We start from the raw sequence: 25,185 nt of genomic DNA, 5'->3' as shown, positions 1-25,185 counted from the left end.
TTCATGTACTCTGGCTGGCCTGGCACTAACCGTTGGCTGTGTTTTGGTTTACCCCTGCAGGAGAGGACAGGGGACTGCCTGAGGAGGACTGGCACCAGTGTGGCGCTCACCTCCATCAACAACATGATCGCCTTCTTCATGGCAGCCCTGGTCCCCATCCCAGCACTGCGTGCCTTCTCTCTGCAGGTACTAGACTGTGCTATATGCCCCACTGTTTACACTGCCTAGCTCTGCCATGGAACCAGGAGTGCCAGGCATCCGCGCTGAAGGAGACACACACATAAAATTGGGCCACATGCTTTTTTAGAAGTGACATTCATTAAGGGGGGGTGTCTTTGTTCTTTTCTCTTCCTCTTTTTATTGCTCACTGCACCCTTTATCTCACTCTATCGCACTCTCTCACTTTATCTCACTGTCTCACCCTTTATCTCACTCTCTCCCGCTCTCTCGCTCTTTCTCCCTCCCCCTTTCTTTCTCTCTCTCTCTTTCTCCCCTCTCTCCCTTCCTCCCTCTCTCTCTTTCTCCTGTTTTCTCGCTCTCGCTCTCTCTCTCTCTTTCTCCCATTCTCTCTATCTCTCACTCTCTCTCAGGTGGGGAGGGTGGAAATAATCAGAGGAGGGAGTGGATCAGTATATCACTGGGCCGTCAGCCTCTAGCTCTGTGATCTACCCGCCTCCCCCTGGGTGGTCTGTGGTGCAGTGAAACCATACCAACTATAATGTCAGCCCCAGGGTGATAGAGTAGAGAGGTAGGAGGGGTTCTGCACAGACACGCAGAGAGGAAAAGGGGGATACCTAATCAGTTGCACAACTGAATGCATTCAACCAAAACGTGTCTTCCCGCATTTAACCCAACCCTTCTGAATCAGAGAGGTGTGGGGGGCTTTCTCAGTCGATGTCCAACTGCCTTGCTCAAGGGCAGAATGGCACTATTTTCCAACTTGCCGGCTCTGGGATTCGATTCAGCAACCTTTCGGTTTCTAGCCCAACACTCTTTAAAGCAGCAGCAGCCTCAGTTCCCTGGCTTGTTGACTATTTTCGCTGGTGATTTAGGGAGCGTTTTTTTACTTTGTTTGTTTTCTTTTACTTTCTGGGACTGAATCCGAGGCACTAAAACAGCAAGAGAGCTTGAATGTAGAGCCCTTTTTTGTGTAGCTCAAGAAGGCAGCTGTGGAGTTGGGTGGCAGCATTGGAGCGAAGTCATGAACAGGGTTGGCCCCTCTCCTAAACAGTATTTCTCCTCCCCCTCTCTCTCTCTCTCTCTCTTTCCCTAGGCGGCCATTATTGTGGTGTTCAACTTCGCCATGGTGCTCCTCATCTTCCCGGCCATTCTGAGTTTGGACCTGCACCGTCGGGAGGACAAGCGTCTGGACATTCTGTGTTGTTTCTACAGTCCCTGCTCCTCCCGGGTCATCCAGATCCAACCCCAGGAGTTCTCCGATGCCAACGACAACACCACCACCACCACCCACAGCCACGCGCCTTGCGCCCAGACTACAACGACCTACACAGGCTCCACCATCATTACCAGCACCCAGATCACCACCACCGTCCAGGCCTTCACCCAGTGTGACGCGGCAGGCCAGCACATAGTCACCATCCTGCCCCCCACCTCCCAGATCTCCACCAGCCCTCCCTCTGTGTTGGTGGCCTCCTCCCCTGTTCCCCCCTCCCCCACCGACTCCTACGGCTCCCAGCTCTTCACCCCCTCCAGCTCCACCCGGGACCTCCTAGCCCAGATGGACGAGTCCAAGGAGGCCAGGGAGTGTGTTCCACTCCCCTTCTTCCGCTGGAACCTGTCAAGCTTCGCCCGGGACAAGTACGCTCCTCTCCTCCTAAAGCCAGAGAGCAAGGTGGTGGTCGTGGTCCTCTTTGTGGCTCTGCTGGGGCTCAGCCTGTACGGAACCACCATGGTCCATGACGGACTCTACCTGACCGACATTGTGCCCCGCGACACCAAGGAGTACGACTTCATCAACGCCCAGTTCAAGTACTTCTCTTTCTACAACATGTACCTGGTGACCATGGACGGCTTTGACTACGCCCGCTCCCAGCGTCTCCTCATCCAGCTGCACAACTCTTTCACCTCGGTCAAGTATGTGGTGAAGGACAGCGACCAGCAGCTGCCCCGGATGTGGCTGCACTATTTCCAAGACTGGCTCAGAGGTAAATACAGTTTAATTAAAGGAGACCTTGTTTTTTTTCCATTCCAGAAGCCCCATAGTGATTCTAATGTTAGCCAGTGTGTGTTTGAAATGGAACTCCGTCTGCGGTGGGTTCTTGCCCTTGAGGTAGAGAGTTTGGTGATGTCAGGGCCTTTGGAGTGACAGGCTGGGGTTTGATGTTTATCTTTAGTCTGACAAAGGTGGAGGATGGGAGGTGGATGGGAGGTGGATGGGAGGTGAGTTAAAGCCTGTGGTGGTGAAAGTTCACCACCATCCAGCAGGGCTGGAGGGCAGATGATATCGTAGGAAGGCCAAAGGTGACCTTTTTGGCCTCTTCCCTCTGGCTTAACGTTGTTGGAGGTCCTAGACTAGTCATGAGGAAGTATTACGGTACAGGATATTAAGCTATCGAGGGTCGGCCGTGGGTAACCAGATTTGCCGTTCCAAAACATGAGGAACTGAACTCTTCAATCGATGGAGAACTGGGGAGGCATAAAAGACTCCCTCTATGCTATTTCCTTTCTAGTCAGAATCTCCCTGTAATTAGAGAAAGGTTGTGTGGAACTGGTTTTTAGCTGCAGCGCCAGACTTTGTCATTTCGAAAACACGAAAGGCTTTGCTGGTTAGTTTATTCAGCCCATACACATGAGGAACAGAGCTGCTGTTTTTGGATGTGTGTGTGTGATTGTAGGAGGTTGATATTCAGAACACTCCGTAAAACGTCTTGTTTTAATTTGACGACTCATTCTAAACGTGCCAGTCTACCATCATGTTTTCACTACTCTAAAATATAACTCCTAGCATAGTACTCAAAACATATGTTGTGGCCCCGTCAATAGTTATATGATATAATAACCATGAGAATGTAGTGGTAAAAGTAGATCCGACAGAGATGGCTAAACCTGTGCTGTCCTGTGTTCTTTTTCTCTCTCCTTTAGGACTGCAGGCTGCCTTCGATACAGACTGGGAGGCAGGCAGAATCACCTGGGATAACTACCATAACGGCACCGAGGATGGTGTTCTGGCCTACAAGCTGCTCATCCAGACCGGCTCAAAGAAGGACCCCTTCAACTACAACCAGGTGTGTACCATTACAGTGCCATGCCCCTACTGAGTTCAATAGTTTCCCAGCTTTGACCTCAATGGGACTTCCTGGTTAGGTTGAATCACCCCTCAATATGTTAGAAGGTATAGTCCTGCTACCGCGAATGCTAAACCCATTCTCTCTCTGTCTGTCTATTCCAGCTGACTTCTCGTCGTCTGATGAATGAGGAGGGTCTGATTCACCCAGAGGTCTTCTATATCTACCTGACTGTGTGGGTGAGCAATGACCCTCTGGGCTATGCTGCCTCTCAGGGTAACTTCTACCCTCAGCCTCGCGAGTGGATCCACGACAAGTATGACACCACCGGAGAGAATCTGCGCAGTAAGTAGGCGTCTCTTTAAAATCATATGAATCATTTTTAATCAAGTTGCTACCACGATCCAAGTTCATAATGGCCTAGGACATGTGTATGCTTCCTTCAATATAAAGGTATTGTTGATACTAACAACAGATTGTAAATCTGTGAGAACCTGAGTGTCTAACCTCTCCTCCGTCTGTCACAGTCCCTGCCGCGGAGCCCCTGGAGTTTGCTCAGTTCCCTTTCTATCTGAACGGCCTGAGGCAGGCGTCCGACTTCATCGAGAGCATCGAGAGCGTGCGCGCCATCTGCGAGGAGTTCACCCGTAAAGGTGTTCTCAACTACCCCAATGGTTACCCATTCCTGTTCTGGGAGCAGTACATCGGCTTGCGACACTGGTTCCTCCTGGCTGTCAGCGTGGTGCTAGCCTGCACCTTCCTGGTCTGTGCCATCCTCCTGCTCAACCCCTGGACCGCTGGCATCATTGTAGGTCCCCTCAGCTCAGCATCTCTCCTCTTCTTTCTCCTCCTCCTCCTCCCTCCAGGCCTCCCTCCCTCAGCACAGCTCAATAACCCTGCTACAGAACGGGTGGAGGCCCCATCTCTGGGGAGGGCCCATGGCGGGTTGGCCTGGGGGGTGCTACTCACACCCCCCAGGCCTTTGTCATTCTAATCTGGCCCGGCCGGTCTTAGAAAAGGAAATGCAAAGCCTCTGCTGAAGACTTTACCTCCAGCTCTCTTTGTCAAAAATTGGGGACAGGACGGATCTGCCCAGTCGCGACCTTGGCCTGCTAAACCCATCCATCAGGCCTGGGGGGAGATGGCCTGTCAGCTCAGCGGCTGGGAAACATTTCACACAGCCTGGTCGTGAGGGGAGGGTCCCTGGGCCGCCCGCCCGGTCAGACCGCACTGAAGGGTGACTCTCGTGACCGACCGTTGGGGCTGTAGTGGCGCGGTTCAGTCAGTGTGGCACAGGTTTCAGTTGGAATTGAAATGTATTTCATTTCACTATTTAAGTAGTCAGTCCTACTGAAAGACAGACGGCACAATCTTCCAAACACGGAGGGGCGTCCTTTCAGACCTACATGTGCACAGTCACATTGTCCCTCTTTAAGCTGGAGCTTCTATAGTTTCACTGCCTATATGTGGCCGCGCAATAAAACAGGGTTTTATCATTTCCAATTTAACCGTGACCAAATTGGGACCCCTGCAAACATCAGAGGTTCAAGAGGCTAAGGATTTTCAAAGTCCTCTCTCTATCTTATAAAAAATTATGTTTTTCTAAAGAAGTACATTAGTGGTGAAATTGTGTCAGGAGGAATGACAAGCAGTAGAAGGGGAACGGTGAGAGTCTGACATTGTCACTCATCTCAGCAACCTCAGCCAGGGAGGGAGAGTGAGACTAGGGCCTAAGTGTAATTCAATGCCGTGCAGATGACAGTGAAAACCTTCCGGATGTAGGGTCAAAAATTATGTGGGGTGAAGACCTAACTCTTACCTAATTGTATTATGGAAATAGGCACTGAGAGTTGTGGGTGCAAGACATAACTTTCTCTCTCTTCATCTCTAACACTTTTAACTACACTTCAATGGTTGTGTTTCATTGTGACTCCAGAGTTTGAGGCAGTGTCTAACCAACCCGTGTTCCTCTCCTCAGGTCTTCATCCTGGCCATGATGACGGTGGAGCTGTTTGGCATCATGGGCCTGATCGGCATCAAGCTCAGTGCCATCCCAGTGGTCATCCTCATCGCCTCTGTGGGCATCGGCGTCGAGTTCACTGTCCATATCGCACTGGTAAAAAATCTTCCTGACTCTCTTGGGCAGGGTACAAAACAAAGTCAATGAAGATAAGAAGTGTTGTCAGGGATGGAATGATGATGTAGCCACTAGTTACTACTTTTTTCCCATGAGTCTGTTCTACTGGACAGCCTGATCCTAACCCTCTGTCTCTGTCCGCTCTTCTGTCCCCAGGCCTTTCTGACGGCCATAGGCAATAGGAACAGGCGTTCTGCGGTGGCCCTGGAGCACATGTTTGCCCCTGTGATTGACGGGGCCATCTCTACTCTGTTAGGGGTCCTCATGCTGGCTGGCTCAGAGTTTGACTTCATTCTGAGGTGAGTGTGAGAGACTTCACTTCTGCCAGGGCAGATTCTCCCTTTCCCCCCAGTCCATATGTTGCCTTACAGAGGAAGTAGTGGTGTTGTGTTTATGTTGCTGAGGGGTAGGCCGAGGGGGCTGATGCATGGAGACAATTGTCTGTTTCCCCCTGGGTGAGGGAGCCAGTGTGGGTGGGGGGTCAGGGGTGCATGCAGGTGGGAATGTGGACCCCCACCTGGCCCTGTCTGTCAGGCCTTTGTGCTGCTGCCTGCCTGCCTCCCCCAGCGCCCTAATGGCCCCAACCTAATAGCACAACAAATGGAGAAAACATCAAGGGTGTGGAACAGCTGCTTGTAAACATGTAAATGTTTGACTACCCACTGGGTGGTGGTGACTCGCACACATGCATACACCACACATACGAGCACACACACACGCATGTACAGTGCCTTGCGAAAGTATTCGGCCCCCTTGAACTTTGCGACCTTTTGCCACATTTCAGGCTTCAAACATAAAGATATAAAACTGTATTTTTTTGTGAAGAATCAACAACAAGTGGGACACAATCATGAAGTGGAACGACATTTATTGGATATTTCAAACTTTTTTAACAAATCAAAAACTGAAAAATTGGGCGTGCAAAATTATTCAGCCCCTTTACTTTCAGTGCAGCAAACTCTCTCCAGAAGTTCAGTGAGGATCTCTGAATGATCCAATGTTGACCTAAATGACTAATGATGATAAATACAATCCACCTGTGTGTAATCAAGTCTCCGTATAAATGCACCTGCACTGTGATAGTCTCAGAGGTCCGTCAAAAGCGCAGAGAGCATCATGAAGAACAAGGAACACACCAGGCAGGTCCGAGATACTGTTGTGAAGAAGTTTAAAGCCGGATTTGGATACAAAAATATTTCCCAAGCTTTAAACATCCCAAGGAGCACTGTGCAAGCAATAATATTGAAATGGAAGGAGTATCAGACCACTGCAAATCTACCAAGACCTGGCCGTCCCTCTAAACTTTCAGCTCATACAAGGAGAAGACTGATCAGAGATGCAGCTAAGAGGCCCATGATCACTCTGGATGAACTGCAGAGATCTACAGCTGAGGTGGGAGACTCTGTCCATAGGACAACAATCAGTCGTATATTGCACAAATCTGGCCTTTATGGAAGAGTGGCAAAAAGAAAGCCATTTATTAAAGATATCCATAAATAGTGTCATTTAAAGTTTGCCACAAGCCACCTGGGAGACACACCAAACATGTGGAAGAAGGTGCTCTGGTCAGATGAAACCAAAATTGACCTTTTTGGCAACAATGCAAAACGTTATGTTTGGCGTAAAAGCAACACAGCTCATCACCCTGAACACACCATGCCCACTGTCAAACATGGTGGTGGCAGCATCATGGTTTGGGCCTGCTTTTCTTCAGCAGGGACAGGGAAGATGGTTAAAATTGATGGAAAGATGGATGGAGCCAAATACAGGACCATTCTGGAAGAAAACCTGATGGAGTCTGCAAAAGACCTGAGACTGGGATGGAGATGTGTCTTCCAACAAGACAATGATCCAAAACATAAAGCAAAATCTACAATGGAATGGTTCAAAAATAAACATATCCAGGTGTTAGAATGGCCAAGTCAAAGTCCAGACCTGAATCCAATCGAGAATCTGTGGAAAGAACTGAAAACTGCTGTTCACAAATGCTCTCCATCCAACCTCACTGAGCTCGAGCTGTTTTGCAAGGAGGAATGGGAAAAATGTCGGTCTCTCGATGTGCAAAACTGATAGAGACATACCCCAAGCGACTTACAGCTGTAATCGCAGCAAAAGGTGGCGCTACAAAGTATTAACTTAAGGGGGCTGAATAATTTTGCACGCCCAATTTTTCAGTTTTTGATTTGTTAAAAAAGTTTGAAATATCCAATAAATGTCGTTCCACTTCATGATTGTGTCCCACTTGTTGTTGATTCTTCACAAAAAAATATAGTTTTATATCTTTATGTTTGAAGCCTGAAATGTGGCAAAAGGTCGCAAAGTTCAAGGGGGCCGAATACTTTCGCAAGGCACTGTAAACACACACATACTATTTTCATACGGAATATGTGAACATGCCAATCATCCGGTTGAAAGCTTTTGTGCCCAAATAGGGCACCACAATAAAAAAAGGGTTTGAACTGGTCAGTTGTACCCCTACCAGAAGTCACCACCACAACCCTCACTCCCAACCAAGACCTCTCTCTGGCTTCTGTTGGATGGTAATTTTTTCTCTGCCAAAATGCATCAGTGGAAAAAAGCGAATAGCAATGTTTTCAGCTGAATCTGGCCTCAGCTGAAACTAAACCACAGCCTTGAGAACAGCCTCAAACAGGCCCATGACATAAAAAATCACTAACTGAGAAAGCAGGGCAGCATATTGAAAATATTAATACGCTCAGGGTGGCTTTTTGGCAGAAACGCTCCAAGCTTTCTCTAAGTGTTTGAGTCAAGCAACATGGTGGTACTGGGAAGGTTTGTTTTCCCACCAAAAATGGAGAGAAGGAACAAGAGATGAGAGAAGGACAAGAACAACAGGGTGGGGAAGAAAGAGGAATGAGGAATAGAGAGTTGTGAGGAGGAGGGTGGCTGGTTCTAGGATAGTGGTGGAGCTTGGATGCTAGGTTTGTTGAACTAAGTGTTGTGGTGGTGGTGGGCTAGCAGGCAGCACGAGGAGGGCATTCACACTAGGAGGTCCTGTTTAGATGTAGCAGAGGAGAGCAGAGCCGTCCCTCAAGCTGGGGAGTAGCATAAATACATTGCTGTAAACATCTCCTGGCGGTGGTACCGTGGATAAACAGCCCAGCGAGCTCAGCAGCCCCTCTCCAAAGGAGCCACCCTTTCCAACCCCTGACTCCGAATGGAAAAGATTACAGTTTATATAAACAACAGAATTCCTAACACTAGGTCTTCTCTGGAGGTCTAGCCCAACCAGGCCCGTGGATAGTTTAGGTACTCTCTTTTTTTCTTTTTTTTTTACCCCTTAAATAAATCAAGCTCCACTTTCGGAATGTTGATTTAGTAAAATAAACAAGTCCCTTTTTTTCTTGCCTTTTCCCAGATGCAGGATAGTTATTATAGTGAGTGGTTGTATCTAACGAGTATCTAACGAGTTGAGTTGGACGGTAACTAGAGGTGAACCGAGATGGTGGTTTCTGTTTCATCTGGTTTTCTACTCTTCCTTAGGGTATGTGTGTTTTCATCTGAAACTACTTTCAGGGGCATAAGAAGTGACCAGTCACGTGTGTGTCTTTTTGAAGTCGGTCATGGTTGAGAAGACTTGAACTGAAATGTTTGGTGAAGTATTTGGTCATAACAAATTAAGTTGAGGGATAGATTCTCAGAGTAAAACAGAGAGGCCTCCATTTGCCTTGTCAAAGAGACAGACGTAGGGATAGTAGAACAGTAAATGGGAGGGTGCACAAGATGAAATAAAGCAAGTGCTATACCAAACTTAAAGAATGACCTTCCCTTCTGAGGTGTGACACGAACGAAGCCGGTGGAGTCGGGGCGGGGATGAACGAAAGTTCCAGAATGCTATTATCCTTGTCCTTGTTTTTCATAATCCACTCTCTTTTTCTTACCTCTTTAAGTCTGGACCGCAGTTAAAAGAGCTGAGCTCTCTGTTTTCTGTTAGTGTTTAAGTGGAGTGCTCTCTAATTTTCTCATGCGCTCTTTCTTGTGGCAACCTCAGCCCTCCCTCAGAGCACAGAGAGGCTCACAGAAACCCAGGCAACCTCACAGCTCTGTGGCCCATTATAGAGTACCATTCACCACGCAACCATTTAGGGCAGAGCTAGGAACCACAACAGCTCCATACAATTCCAAGAGAGACAAAGACGAGGCTCTCAACAGCATTGGGAGCATCAAAGGCTGTTTTAGTTGGAGCATGTTGAGAATCTGATTTACCCCCTGCCCTTAACACACAAACACCATTTTTTTCCAGAGCAGCTTCCCATCCACTCTGGTTCTCTTCAGATACCAGACTGAGTATATGGTTTCCTCTCTGTTCTCATTACAAAGAGACACAGACTCTATGTACACTACCTGCATCTCTACTATCATGTGTGGCCCACTCCACACACTAATCAGCAGTGACGTTGAATACAAAACAGGATAGGAGGAATAGCAGCTCTGGGACACATCCAAACAGCAGGCCTTGTCTATCTCTCTCATGTAGTGTCTGTGAGGTGTAATGTGATTTGGCTGACGTAGGCAGGCGGCTCGGCAGGCAGGAAGAGCAGGCAGGCTCCACTGGCCAGCCCAGTATAAACATAGAGGTGCCTTGCCCTCGCCACACTGAAATTGGAGCTCAATGACTTTGGATATTAAGTTGTTAAAGGGAAAATTACATTAGCAGCAGCGGCAGCAGCAGCTCGGAGGCCAGGAGGGGCACGTTTCTTCTCCCCAGCCTGCAGTCAGACAGGGGAGGGGAGGGGAGGGGAGGGGAGGGGAGGGGAGAGCCCTGGCATTTCTGACGCGTAGGATCTGCTGGCTAATGTAAACACATATTTTCAGGAAGTGGCAGTGCTGTAGATAGATGAGGGCTCCCAGAGGGAGAAGATGGAGCCCAGGAATTTTCTTCCAACTTGTTAAGTTGCCAGTAGTAAAGAGGGACGGACAGAAGGAGAGAGGAAATCGAGGGGAAGGGGGGGGAAAGGGAATGAAAAATAATGAGGAAAGTAGAGGCAAACATAGGGCTTGAGGGAGGTGGTCTGATTCTATCTACCCCCAGCTCTGCAATGTCCTCCCTTCCAGTGTGTCCTCATGTCACCTGTTTACTAATGTGCCTGAGTGCTGGTGGCGCTGAGAAGGAGCCTTGGTGACTGAATGTTCTTTCTGTGTTGGTTGTGTTCCAGGTACTTCTTTGCGGTGCTGGCTATTCTGACCGTGCTGGGGATCCTGAATGGACTGGTGCTGCTGCCCGTGCTGCTCTCCCTCATGGGCCCACCCCCGGAGGTCACTCCGGCCGACAACGGCAGCCGCCTGCCCACCCCATCGCCGGAGCCCCTCCCCCCTCCCATGACCCACCACGGCTACTACGGAGGACACGGTCCACAGCGCCCACGACAACAGGCCTTCTCAGAGTCGTCGGACTCTGAGTACTACTCGGAAACGACTACCACATCAGGAATTGGGGAGGAGTATAAGTACTGTGACCGCAGTCCTTACATCGCCTCTCCTACCTCTCATATACTACTGGAGGACAGCAAGAACCCCAGCTTCCCCAAACTCACGGTACGATAGTGCCACTGTATAGTTGCTACTTCATACGTGATACTGCCCAAAAACAGTGTTATATGTGAGTTGCATTGTTATTAACAATGAAAATCATGATTGTAACCTATCATGCATATTATTGTTCTGCTCTTCCAGGTGGTGAAACCGTTCAAAGAGGGCCCGACCGTAACCGCTCAGAAAGATCTCTTAAATGAGTCTTCTCTGAATGCGGTGACTTCGGTCAGCTCTCAACTCACGCAGTGGGATAACAAACATGATTACAAATCTGACCAGGGACCCAGGAAGCAACATTTACCCAGTGACAGGACCCAGGGTCCTGAGAGGACTAATCACTGTGGTCCCAGGTCTCAGACCAACAGAGGGCCTCATAAGAACAGGACTAAGATGCCGGCCTATAATGGCGGTACCGTGCCCAGTAGTGCTGTTACTACTATGGTTACGGCCACAGCCTCTGTGACTGTGGTTGTGCACCCCAGCTTGCCGGGGGCCTACCATGGGTACATGCACGAGGGCTACGTGGACAGTGAATCAGACTGTTTTGAGGACACTAAGAGGACTTCACAATCTTGTGGGAAAGCCACCCAATCTTCCAAGCGGGAATCCTTGGAGGTTGAAGACCTGGAATCTGTGCAGAACCAGCATCAGGTGAACCAGGCACAAGGTGAGTCTCACGCTGAAGCTAAAACACCATTTTACATACTTTGACCTTTAATTTTATGGTAGATCAACATTAGGCTATATGAGCACATTTTTACATTAACATTCTGTTCATAAGCTGTCTGTGTATGTCTCTGTGTGTGCAGTTATGATGCAGTTATGACTGATGTTCAACAATGGTTCTCACTGTCCTCTTTCTTCCTTCTTGTGTTCCAGTTGGCCCACGGATCCAGGCAGCCAAAGATTACTAGACACCCTGCTACCCCACCCTGCCCCCTATGTCTGGAATCCATCTCTGGCTGGCTGCCTCTCACTTGGGAGCTCCCGATACCCAGCCCTTTCACTTTCAACTGTATATAGACCTCACACAGACGAGGATTTATTTTTAAAGATATTAAAAAAGGTCGTTTTAAGAATATATAAATTTATGAATATATATTTTAATACTAAATAGAGGGAAACAACTATTTAAAAGAGTACTGTATAACTTGGATATTCTCTTGTGTAAAACTCGGATGTATAACATGATTTGGGGGGGGGGGGTTTCCTCCCTTTGTATAGATAAAGAAGATGTGCTATATGTAAAAAAAAGTTCCGAAAAGTGAGACGTTAAGATATTAGGTTATTGTGTTTGTTTTTTTGCTGCTACACTTCAAAAAATTGAAATGATTTGCAGTACCCCCCTCCCCCGATCTAAGTTGAGAAATAATTTTAGATGTTCTTACGCTGAGGGTGGAGGGCGTCTTATTGATTAAGCTCTGCAACACATGATGATCTATTCTGATTCTCCATCGTTGGTTATGATTGCACTGTACAAATACAAACAAGCTCAGTAAATCCTTTTTTCCTTCTAACAATAACCATTGTGCCTTCACAACACCTTCCCTCTTGAAATGCAGAAGTGCAGTATATATATTCAAAGTGAGACATAAATATGATATATGTGGTGTTTGTTTGAGAGCATCATTTCACCGTTTTTATTTTGCGTTTAGAATCCCCAGATATGGACTTCATTTACTAATGTGACATGATGTACAGACTTAGCAAAACAAGAGAATCTCCCACTTTTGGCTTCTACCATAATACATGGGCTGTTCATCCAGAATAATGCCTGTGTTCAGACAGCACATTAATATATTAGCATGTATTTGTCCATTTCAATTAACCTGTAGCTCTGTAAGTCTGTGTGCAGTCAGCAACTTGACTTGTGTCACTTTGGGTTGACGTTTCTTGAGCGTCATTCATTGTGTCCCAGCTCACTGGCATGTTGCATTATGTTCATTGTTAAGTTGATATTTTGCAGTCGACATGTTTTATTACTTGAAGGAGCTGTTAAGGGTTTTATTTCTTTCCCGAGTTTATCTAAGCTGTACATTGGGTAAGGTCAACTTTGTCACCCCCCTTGTCCTCCAACTTAACTGGGGTCTAGGGGGTAATGTTTGACAAATGCTGGTTGTTTCCCCAATCTTATTCTGAAAGGGAATTTAAATCAAATGCAAAGGGAAAAAATATATATATTACATTTTTTGGGCTGCTTTAGGGTTGTGGTAGACATTATTTCAACCTTGTGCAATTGTTGACTAGGTAGTGCATTTTGAACAGGACAAGTACTCCAAGACCCACTTCCTGTGTCATGGAGGAAGTCTGTGCAGTCACATGCTCTTCCCCTGTCTCTCTCTCGCTCTCTCTCTCGTTTGTGTAGGCCTCATGCAAGCCAGCATTTCAGTGATTTTGTTGTTATTTCATTTTTACCTTTGTATTATGATCAAAGTTGGTCGTTCATTTGGTCACATCACTGCCAATTTAAATGCAGGGAAATGTAATAGATTTAAGTGTCAGCTTGGGTTTCTTTTGTACATAGAGTTATGAAAGAAAAATAAAGTAGCTACTGTGCATTCTGGAAGTAAACAAAAACAATTATATGTTTCAAGTACAACCGACATTCATTCACTGCTTCAATACAGAAATACATGAGGGTGTAAGTTATAGGAGTGCTAGGGTAGGGGTTGGGGGTTCTGCATAGAGTTGTAGTTTTATTTCAAATGTATGACATGCCATATAAATTATTTATATACAAATTTTATTTTTGTAGTTTGTACAGATGTTAGTCACTAGACTGAAGTTCTATTTTTAAAGAGTAAATATATATTATATATAATTATATATATTGTTGCAGAGTTGTTTTTGTTTGTTTGCTTTTATTTTTGGGAGGGGGGGGGGGGGTTGTCCACAATGAGTAGAGGGGGTTTCAGACAGACCCTATGTTTTGTTTTTGTTTTTTGGAGAGAAGGGTTCACTTGAAAATGAAGGAGAGGTGTGGCAGACACTGTCCACCATATTTAGTTTCCTCGCCTTTCCTTCTTCATGTAATGAATTGAAGTGTTATTACTCTTTTTGTCGATGTCTAAAACACTGTGACTTTCCCAAAACTATGCTCAAGAAAACCCTTGTGTGACCATTATTTTCCCTCACCTTCTATAGGAATTGAACTAACAAAATAAATTCAAATGAAAAAAATAAAAGAATCCTATCTGTTTCCATGAGTCTTTTCTAAATGAACTCTGTGTTTTTTTCTGTTATCATCTATTAACACAGTCAACAGCTTTATCACCTCCCTATGTCATCTTACAACTTGTTGGTGACAGATCTGTCTGCTGGGTAAATACACAGTCCCGTTAGATAGCCCTGCTGACCTCCACAAGTTCTCCAGGGCACATTGTTGAGAAGCTCATCAAATAACAAATATTTAAGATTGTGTCTCCAAAAGTCATTCCATCAACCTTATTGTGACACAAGTAGTGGACACAATCCTGACCTGCTGTCTTATCTTTAGTCAATCGTTTTCTTTCTGGCACTTCAGTCTCCTTTTCACCTTTTCATTCGCGATGACATCATAAATTCCCATAGGACCAACTCCTTCAATGCCCTACTCTTTGAAGTTTGCAGTTCTCAAAAAAAAACATTATTTCCCTCAAAATAGATTTTCTTTACCCTTTAGTGTGTACTTTACTGTATTTATACCTGGGATATCATTTTTTAAGAGGAAAAGTTCAAAAATCACTGGAGGACGTTTTTAACCTCAAGCCAAGTTATTTTACATACAAATGATGATTTTGTCATGGAGGAAGGGCTCTGTTAAATCTGGATCGCTGAAGCATTTAATTGCGTGATAGAAATGTAAAGGTAAATTCCAATTGAGCCTATGCAGCGTTCCAATTGAGCCTATGCAGCGTTCCAATTGAGTTATGCAGTGTTTCAATTGAGCCTCTGCAGCGTTCCAATTGGGTCTATGCAGTGGTCCAATTGAGCCTATGCAGCATTCCAATTGAGCCTATGCAGCGTTTCAATTGAGTTATGCAGTTTCAATTGAGCCTCTGCAGCGTTCCAATTGGGTCTATGCAGTGGTCCAATTGAGCCTATGCAGCATTCCAATTGAGTCTATGCAGCGTTTCAATTGAGCCTATTCAGGGTCCAATTGAGCCTATGCAGCATTCCAATTGAGCCTATGCAGCGTTCCAATTGAGCCTATGCAGCGTTCCAATTGAGCCTATGCAGCGTTCCAATTGAGTCTATGCAGCGTTCCAATTGAGTCTATGCAGCGTTCCAATTGAGCCTATGCAGCGTTCCAATTGAGCCTATGCAGCGTTCCAATTGAGCCTATGCAGCGTTCCAATTGAGCCTATGCAGCGTTCCAATTGAGTCTATGCAGCGTTCCAATTGAGTCTATGCAGCGTTCCAATTGAGCCTATGCAGCGTTCCAATTGAGCCTATGCAGCGTTCCAATTGAGCCTATGCAGTGTTTCAATTGAGCCTATGCAGTGTTCCAATTGCTGTGCTTATAATTATGTAACCTACTGGTTGTATGAATTTGGGATCTACCATCCCACAACTGTCACAGAGTGTTTGGAATACTACATGACCAATAGAATAGGTAAACTTGCGGGATAGTAGATTGACATAGGCTAGTGATTTTGCTGTTCTTACTCATGTTGTTGGCTGAGGAAAGGTACATGTGGACAGCTATTCTAACATCTTCAAAGTGTGCATCATAATTAGGTAAAAAAGGACCACATCCTCGACTTGCATGTTCTATTAATATGAATTACCATAATCTAAATGTGACCATTGTGGGTGGATGCCCAAATCAGGTTATGTGGGTCCGGTACATTTTTCAAATGTCTGGTAAATTAAAATGCTGCCAGTCAAATGTCCAGTGCCACATTTTCCTAATGGAAACCCTGTAGTAGACGCATCTGTCCACGCCTTCATTTCTGTGATCTCCAACCGAAATAATAGCTGGCTGAAACATGTTACCTCATGCCCAAATTGAAGGTCAGAATATGAATAGAGAGAAAAGTGCATCAAAAGGGATTTAAGTCGGGTCTCAATCGGCCCAATGGAGGGCTCAGGGCTGTGTGACTGTGTGACTGCATCACAGTCTGGTTTACCTCAAATCCCGGTTTACAATTTTCCTCCAAACTGTCCATGCAGCCTGTAACCTACTCTGTCTCTCCTCTGTCTCCAACCCAGGATTCACTCTCTCTCTCACCCTCACAAATCTAGCTTCACCTAATGGTTGACTTGAACCTGGATTTTCTCACAGGAATTATTACATTGTAGCTGTGTTTGCGATGACAAAAGTGGTTGAGATATTACTCATGAAGATAATTCTGCAAACATTAAAACTTTGTTTTAAAGTAATATGACATCGTTTAAAACACAGTCCTTGAAAATTATTGTTTTTGTTTTACGGGTTAATGAACTATAACGCATGACATAAGTGAATTGAGACCATGCTTACAAAATGCATGGCTGGGTGCATTTAGAACTACTGTATGTGGTTCTAACAACCCAAACTAGGGGATAAAAGATAAACATGTTTTGGTTTTTTCTGGTTTCGATGGCATTGATTTTAAGAAGTTAATTTAGATACAACGTTTTTCCAGACAACTTGAAAGCCGAGTTATTTTTGTTTAGTCTTTTTTTTAAACGACACTGGAGGTCTAGGGGACATGTTTCACAGCTTCCGTTGGGAAGCCCGGAAACTTTTGGTACTGACGTAACCTTAACTGCCTCTTACTGTGGACCTCCGTGACGTATGCTTCAACAGAAAGCAGCAGGCTGATGGTGGGGGTTGATATGGCACTGCTCATTCATGCCTGCTCCCTGCCTGGCACAGCTCTGACTGCATGGGCACTGAAGCCAAGAATCAGACTGAGTGGCACTTTGCGCAGCAGGAAAATCATGGGGGAGTTCTATTCTGTGAACTGTTCCTTCTCCTCTCTTTATCCCACCCGCTTCTATGAACTTTATCAAGACAGATTAGTGCTGAAGTTTGAAAAAGGGTGGAAGGGAAAGAGAGCATAGGGGAGAAGTGTGTGTGTGTGTGTGTGGGGGGGGACTATGGAGAAGTGTGTGTGTGTGGGGGGGGGGGGGGGGGGGGGGGGTCTGTGGATAAGTGTGTGTGTCTGTGGCATGGGGATGTGTATGTGTGTGTGGGGGGGGGGGACTGTGGAGAAGTGTGTGTGTCTCTGGCATGGGGATGTGTGGAGGCTGGCAGTAGCTGAAAGACCTTATCCACTTTAAATAGCCTGTAATATACAGTATGGGTGAGATAACAGCTGACATCTTTAACAACAGGCAAAAATCAGGACCAACCAGTCTCTGTAAAGAATTGGCAAAGGAGAAAAAAAAATACTGAGGGGGACAAAAGAGCTAACACATGATCTGCTGTGCATCTTGGGTGGCCTGAGTATGAGTGCCCATTGTTGTTAGAATTCAATAGGGCTGATTAGTAAGAAGTGTATGTGTGTGTGTGTATGTGTGTGTATGTTTGTGCGCACAGCGCACTGGAATGCTTGTTCGAGTTTGTGTGAGGGGGTGTTCTGTGTTTGCACGTTTGCAGCAACAGTGGAAAAAGTAAAAGAATGACTAGAAATGAAAAAGTACTATGTGACAGCATACCTCCTGAAATGTTATTCCTTCTGGAGTCTTCAGTTGAAGTAATCCCTCTAAAGCACTGTGAAACATTTTAAACTGGATATATAACATAGCTTTAGAGATGTATAACATAAATAACTATGCAATAGTTTTGAATGGCAATCATTATCTTACATAAATGTATAATAAGCTACATAGTTTACTAAACTAATAGTCAGTTACTCATTTACTATTCATTTACTACTCATTTACTACAAACACAATGTAAAACTTGATGCAATGTGCATCAACCTATAGAATATTGCTCCTATAGAATGTTGCTCCCTCCATTTTGTTTCTTCTAATCAGTCGTCTGACTACACTCCATCACGCAGAGAAGAGATCAATATTTACTAAATGTATGTCAAGCTAACAAATGTGTTTGCAATTTATACATTCTCTCTGACTGGAGGAACAATATGAATTTCCAGGCCAGCCCCTGCAGTGTAAACAGGAACCAACGTAATGCCCTTTTAATTGATTCTTTCTGGCCCACCGTGTTTACAGAAGAACCTAAATATAAACTCGCAATGCAAAACTAGTGTATAGAAGTGGTTTGTTTGGTTAAAACAATAACAATTTGAATGCCAGCAACATCAGGGTTGGTTGTGTTGTGTTTCAATGATTGGGGCTCCTTTTGGGGACGAAAGACCAGTGAATCCATGCTGGCTGTTCTTTTACAAATTACACACACCACAGCACAGTGTGAATGCGAAAAAGACTGAGTTCTAAATTCTAAATTGGAAGGGAGAATAATCATACACTCTTAGAAAAGGGGTGCTATCCAGAACCTAAAAGGGTTCTTCAGTTGTCCCCATAGGATAACCCTTTGAAGAACCCTTTTGAGTTCCATGTAGAACTCTTTCCACAGAGGGTTCTACCTGGAACCAAAAAGTGTTCTCCTATGGGGACAGCCGAAGAACCCTTTCGGAAACCCTTTTTTCTAAGAGTGCAAGGTGGCATGGCATTGTAGAGCAATCTGGAGAGGAAGTGAAGCAGAGGACTATAATTAAACACATGCAAGTGGCAATAAAGGCTAGGCATAGTGCAAACTGGCAGGCATTTAATGTGGCCGGCTCAACATGGCGCATAGCTGTGGGAGTTGCACCGTATGTCCCTCGCTCTGTCCATAAAAAGGATGCTTGAAACCAATGCTAACAGCACATTGATATGTTTCTGCACTAGGCTATTTATGTTCCTTTTTATGTTCTCCCTAGGCTAACATACCTCTCTCTCTCTGTTCAGAATCTGAAAGTGAATAGGATACTTTATTAGCCAAAATAGCATATCATAGCATATGTTAGGCCCTATATCTTGATCCTAACCATGATTTTCTATAGCCTACAACTGTTAAAAACGGCATGGTTAAAAGTATAGCACTAAATACATACAGTGCCTTGCGAAAGTATTCAGCCCCCTTGAACTTTGCGACCTTTTGCCACATTTCAGGCTTCAAACATAAAGATATAAAACTGTATTTTTTTGTGAAGAATCAACAACAAGTGGGACACAATCATGAAGTGGGATGACATTTATTGGATATTTCAAACTTTTTTAACAAATCAAAAACTGAAAAATTGGGCGTGCAAAATTATTCAGCCCCCTTAAGTTAATACTTTGTAGCGCCACCTTTTGCTGCGATTACGGCTGTAAGTCGCTTGGGGTATGTCTCTATCAGTTTTGCACATGGAGAGACTGACATTTTTTCCCATTCCTCCTTGCAAAACAGCTCGAGCTCAGTGAGGTTGGATGGAGAGCATTTGTGAACAGCAGTTTTCAGTTCTTTCCACAGATTCTCGATTGGATTCAGGTCTGGACTTTGACTTGGCCATTCTAACACCTGGATATGTTTATTTTTGAACCATTCCATTGTAGATTTTGCTTTATGTTTTGGATCATTGTCTTGTTGGAAGACAAATCTCCGTCCCAGTCTCAGGTCTTTTGCAGACTCCATCAGGTTTTCTTCCAGAATGGTCCTGTATTTGGCTCCATCCATCTTCCCATCAATTTTAACCATCTTCCCTGTCCCTGCTGAAGAAAAGCAGGCCCAAACCATGATGCTGCCACCACCATGTTTGATAGTGGAGATGGTGTGTTCAGCTGTGTTGCTTTTACGCCAAACATAACGTTTTGCATTGTTGCCAAAAAGTTCAATTTCTGTTTCATCTGACCAGAGCACCTTCTTCCACATGTTTGGTGTGTCTCCCAGGTGGCTTGTGGCAAACTTTAAACAACACAGCTGTAGATCTCTGCAGTTCATCCAGAGTGATCATGGGCCTCTTGGCTGCATCTCTGATCAATCTTCTCCTGGTATGAGCTGAAAGTTTAGAGGGACGGCCAGGTCTTGGTAGATTTGCAGTGGTCTGATACTCCTTCCATTTCAATATTATCGCATGCACAGTGCTCCTTGGGATGTTTAAAGCTTGGGAAATCTTTTTGTATCCAAATCTGGCTTTAAACTTCTTCACAACAGTATCTCGGACCTGCCTGGTGTGTTCCTTGTTCTTCATGATGCTCTCTGCGCTTTTAACGGACCTCTGAGACTATCACAGTGCAGGTGCATTTATACGGAGACTTGATTACACACAGGTGGATTGTATTTATCATCATTAGTCATTTAGGTCAACATTGGATCATTCAGAGATCCTCACTGAACTTCTGTAGAGAGTTTGCTGCACTGAAAGTAAAGGGGCTGAATAATTTTGCACGCCCAATTTTTCAGTTTTTGATTTGTTAAAAAAGTTTGAAATATCCAATAAATGTCGTTCCACTTCATGATTGTGTCCCACTTGTTGTTGATTCTTCACAAAAAAATACAGTTTTATATCTTTATGTTTGAAGCCTGAAATGTGGCAAAAGGTTGCAAAGTTCAAGGGGGCCGAATACTTTCGCAAGGCACTGTAATAAAGTGCCATTTGGGATGCATCCCAGAGCTTTTGCTTGCTGTTCTGTTCTATTCCAGACCAGAAGCCTGTCTGTTCTCTGCTCTACAGTACACTGAACTACTTCTCCACAGGGTGGAGTATTGCAGTGCGACTGAGCACCAATGGGGAAATTGTGAAAGACAGAGTGGCCCTACGGACTACTTACCACATGTAGAAACGAGGAAAACTCTGCTCAAGCATAACAGCTGCTCCAGGAAAGGGCTCTGAAGAAAGACTGTTCCCATGGGGACCTGCATTACTTACTACTCTAATACTGAGTGGAGGACTGACTGTCATCAAAGCTACAAGTCTAACTGTAGTTATTTGATTAAGGCACGTTTTATGTCTGTTATAGTTTAACTCTACACTACAGTGCTTAGGTAATTATGTTGGACACTGTCAACATAATTTCTAAAGACTGACACTGTTTAAGTGTTAAGGTGCTAAGCACTAAGAAATGTTTTCAGCTACAGTGTAATGGTTTGACTTGGTGGTTGAGTATACTTGCCTGGCTACCCATCCACATTGCTCCGGCCAAACTGACATTTTCCACGTTGAGTCTGGATTTACCCCCCTCCCCTATGATTTCTAGAAGGCGAATTGATTGGTCCCGGAAACCAATGGGTTGGGCCAGAGCTAGCCTACATGGTGACGTTATCAACTGTGATACTCTGATTGGTTAGATTTGTTAGAGACGATCCAATTAATTTGTTTTGTACAACGTCCTTCATTTGAAGGGTCACACAAATGACTTCTAGGGTGGCAGATTCAGACGTGTGTAGTGATCAACAGAGCAGCGGAATTCAATTAAGGGTAAGTCGTCATGCAATGACTAGAGCATGCTAGATGAAGTTACAAATCACTAATCAAATTACTCTCATCACCTAAGTACATCAGTGGTGGGTTGAGCTCTTCTAGGAGCCCGGCCCTAGCCCACCTAGCCCCAACCCAAACCCCACCCAGCCCAAACTAGCCCCCATCCTACCCTGCCGAGTTCCAGCCCAAACTAGCCACAGCCCACCCATCCCTTGCCCAGATTGCATGCTGCATGTCCCAGAGCTGACTCACTGTGGGCCCAAAGGGCCTCACCACATGAAACAGGGGTTTGGGCCAAAGGCCTGTCCACAAAGATACATATGCTTTTGCTATTAACCATATTTAAGATTAATGGAGGGAATGCCCTTTCAAATGGGGTAAGACGCATTTTTGTTTCCCTTTTGAGCATGACAACGAACAACCCAAACTAGAAACCTTATGTAACTCCAAATCTATAGCAGACAACTAGATACTTCACTTCTGTAAATATATCTTTAGCAAGTGTTACATTTGCTGCATGTATGGAAGACAAAGTACTATCTATTGAATTGAGCAGTGTAATTCAGTCATTTCTGTATGAAATGTGAGATCACTATCTGTGCTTGTTGTAACGGTTTGTGGTAACAACTGGTAAAACGAACAGTATGTAGTTAAACCTGTGTGTACCAAGCTGGCTATTAAGTCATTACTGACCAAACAAGAAAATAAATAAAAACAAACAAACATGGCCAGCTGAACAAACCTACACTTGGGGTGTTGAGCAAATGTGGACGGGGGTGGTAACGTACATTTTTTAAATAATCACTAGGTTGTGCAAACAGTGTATCATTGTGAGGGTATACAGTGCCTTCGGAAAGTATTCAGACCCATTGACTTTTTCCACATTTTGTTAGAACCATATTCTAAATTAATTAAATTGTTTTTTTTTCTCCTCATCAATCTGTACACAATACCCCACAATGACAAATCAAAAACAGGTTTTTAGAAATTTTAGAATTGTTTAGAATTTCACATTTATTAAAAATAAACTTTATTACATAAGTACTTTGTTGAAGCACCTTTGGCAGCGATTACGGCTCGAGTCTTCTTGGGTATGACACACCTGTATTTGGGGAGTTTCCCCTATTCTCCTCTGCATGGCCTCTCAAGCTCTGTCAGGTTGGATGGGGAGTGTCGCTGCAGAGCTATTTTCAGGTCTCTCCAGAGATGTTAGATCGGGTTCAAGTCCGGGCTCTGGCTGGGCCACTCAAGGACATTCAGAGACTTGTCTCGAAGCCACTCCTGCGTTGTCTTGGCTGTGTGCTTAGGGGCATTGTTCTGTTGGAAGGTTAACCGTCGCCCCAGTCTGAGAGCTCTGGAACAGGTTTTGATCAAGGATCGCTCTGTACTTTGCTATGTTCATCTTTGCCTCAATCCTGACTAGTCTCCCAGTCCCTGCCGCTGAAAAATATCCCCATTCTGCCACCACCATGCTTCACTGTAGGGATGGTGCCAAGTTTCCTCCAGACGTGACACTTGGCATTCAGGCCAAAGACTTCAATCTTGTTCATCAGACCAGAGAATCTTGTTTCTCATGGTTCGAGTCTTTAGGTGAATTTTGGTAAACTCCAAGCGGACAGTCATGTGCCTTTTACTGAGGAGTTGCTTCTGTCTGGCCACTCTACCATAAAGGCCTGATTGGTGGAGTGCTGCAGAGATGGTTGTCCTTCTAGAAGGTTCTCCCATCTCCACAGAGGAACTCTGGAGCTTGGTCAGAGTGACCATCGGGTTCTTGGTCGCCTCCCTGACCAAGGCCCTTCTCCCCCGATTTCTCAGTTTGGCCGGGAGGCCAGCTCTAGGAAGAGTCTTGGTGGTTCCAAACGTCTTCCATTCAAGATTGTTGGAGGCCACTGTGCTTTTGGGGACCTTCAACACTGCAAAAATGTTTTGGTACCCTTACCCAGATCTCTCTCGACACTATCCTGTCTCGAAGCTCGATGGACAATTCCTTCGACTTCATGGCTTGGTTTTTGTTGTGACATGCACTGTCAACTGTGGGACCTTATATAAACAGGTGTGAGCCTTTCCAAATCACTTCCAATCAATTGAATTTACCACAGGTGGACTCCAATCAAGATGTAGAAACATCTCAAGGATGATCAATGTAAAACAGGATGCTCCTCAGCTCAATTTCAATTCTCATAGCATATGGTCTGAATACTTATGTAAATAAGATGTTTGTTTTTTACATAATTACATTTGCAAAAATGTTTAAAAACCTGTTTTTGCTTTGTCATTACGGGGTATTGTGTGTAGACTGCTGAGGATTTTCTTTGTATTTAATCCATTTTAAAACAAGGCAAAGTCAAGGTGTCTGAATACTTTACGAAGGCACTGCATACATATAACAGAATGTATATCTATCTAGATTGGAGTCTTCAGGCAAAGTTGAACAAATGCAATTGCATAAAACATTTAAAAAAAAAATGTTTAAACTGATTATTTCTGAGTATGAACTACAAGTATACACTAATGTTCTTACATACAGGTCTCACAGATTGACCAAAGAAACATTTAAATTATGTTCTCTCTAGTCATTTTTGTGATTTAATCCCACTGAAAGATTGTAGGAGTACTGTATTGAGTGGCCCATGTAGCAGCCCTCGTATAGCTCCCCCAGTTGCAGTTAGACTGACCAATATTATATCCAGCCAGGCAATTGTAATAAATGAACAAAAAGTTAGTTTACATAATTTTTTCACTAAAAGAGAATGTGACTAAGGTAAAAACATAGTTTTAATCAACCAAATAAAACCTTTAAAACTTAATTTCATTGCAAAAGAAGATTAAGACGACAAACACCCACAGGAATTCAAACTATGCTTTCTATCCCATGTTTGGCTGATGTATCCATAACTGCCTCCATTCAAAATATCTTCTTGGTGTGTTTAGTGCTACACACACAGGACTCATGTTGATAGACACATACAGGCTGTTCAGATAACGAACAGCAGAGACAGACAGAGCAGTCCTGAGAGGAGAGTGCAAGAGGAGACGGTCAGAGGGAAAGGGGCAGGAAGAAAAGAAAAACACAGGACCGGTCGGCGCTCCGCTCTCCTCCGATGGACCGACTCGCTGGGTGGTTAGTCTGTTTATTTAGTCTGTGGAGGTGATAGGAACAGAGTAACAGCCACTGCCAATTTTCTTTGCACAGAGAAAATATTCATGTGGACAGCTGGAATCCAGGGCAGTCAAAACGTGCATCCCAAACGGCACCCTATTCCTGTCATAGTGCACTACTTTTGACCAGGGCATTATGTAGTGCACTATAAAGGGAATGGGGTTCTATTTGGGATGCATACGAAAAGTCTCAGGGCCAACAGATACAAGACAAAGCTCACATGAAAACACAGCTCCAGATTCAAATCCCAGCACCATTCAAACGGAATTTGAGAGGAGACAAGGGTATTTGGCAAGGCAATTAGCAATTCAGAAATGATCAGTGTTGTGAAATAGTAGATATGGGTGAATTAATCTGTCTGAAACATGAGCCTATTACCGTTTCAAAATGACAACGAATAAAAGATAAGTACCGCAACTGCTAATCACAGATCTCATTAAAATCAAATCGATTCATATAGCACTTCGTGCATCAGTTGATATCTCAAAGTGCTGTACAGAAACCCAGCCTAAAACCCCAAACAGCAAGCAATGCAGGTGTAGAAGCACAGTGGCTCGGAAAAACTCCCTAGAAAGGCCAAAACATAGGAAGAAACCTAGAGAAGAACCAGGCTATGAGGGGTGGCCAGCCCTCTTCTGGCTGTGCCGGTTAGAGATTATAACAGAACATGGCCAAGATGTTCAAATGTTCAGAAATGACCAGCATGGT

The 25,185-nt window shown here is 44.7% G+C and overlaps 1 protein-coding gene across 1 annotated transcript in view; it reads left to right on the top strand.

Annotated features, from left to right (window-relative positions):
- The window catches only part of LOC110508734 (protein patched homolog 1), a 35,552-nt gene extending 21,418 nt beyond the window's left edge, over positions 1–14,134 (top strand). The window contains exons 11-20 of the mRNA XM_021589492.2: positions 61–186; positions 1,274–2,165; positions 3,103–3,245; positions 3,410–3,590; positions 3,773–4,053; positions 5,224–5,361; positions 5,539–5,681; positions 10,560–10,938; positions 11,077–11,602; positions 11,815–14,134. Coding sequence (XP_021445167.2) covers positions 61–186; positions 1,274–2,165; positions 3,103–3,245; positions 3,410–3,590; positions 3,773–4,053; positions 5,224–5,361; positions 5,539–5,681; positions 10,560–10,938; positions 11,077–11,602; positions 11,815–11,849 — 2,844 coding nt within the window. The 3' untranslated portion in view covers positions 11,850–14,134. The remainder of the gene's footprint in view (positions 1–60; positions 187–1,273; positions 2,166–3,102; positions 3,246–3,409; positions 3,591–3,772; positions 4,054–5,223; positions 5,362–5,538; positions 5,682–10,559; positions 10,939–11,076; positions 11,603–11,814) is intronic.
- The last annotated feature ends 11,051 nt before the right edge of the window (positions 14,135–25,185 follow it).

This window comes from Oncorhynchus mykiss, chromosome 28 (genome assembly GCF_013265735.2).
Source record: "Oncorhynchus mykiss isolate Arlee chromosome 28, USDA_OmykA_1.1, whole genome shotgun sequence".
Taxonomy (NCBI): Eukaryota; Metazoa; Chordata; class Actinopteri; order Salmoniformes; family Salmonidae; genus Oncorhynchus; species Oncorhynchus mykiss.
This window is presented reverse-complemented; position numbering and strand designations above follow the sequence as displayed.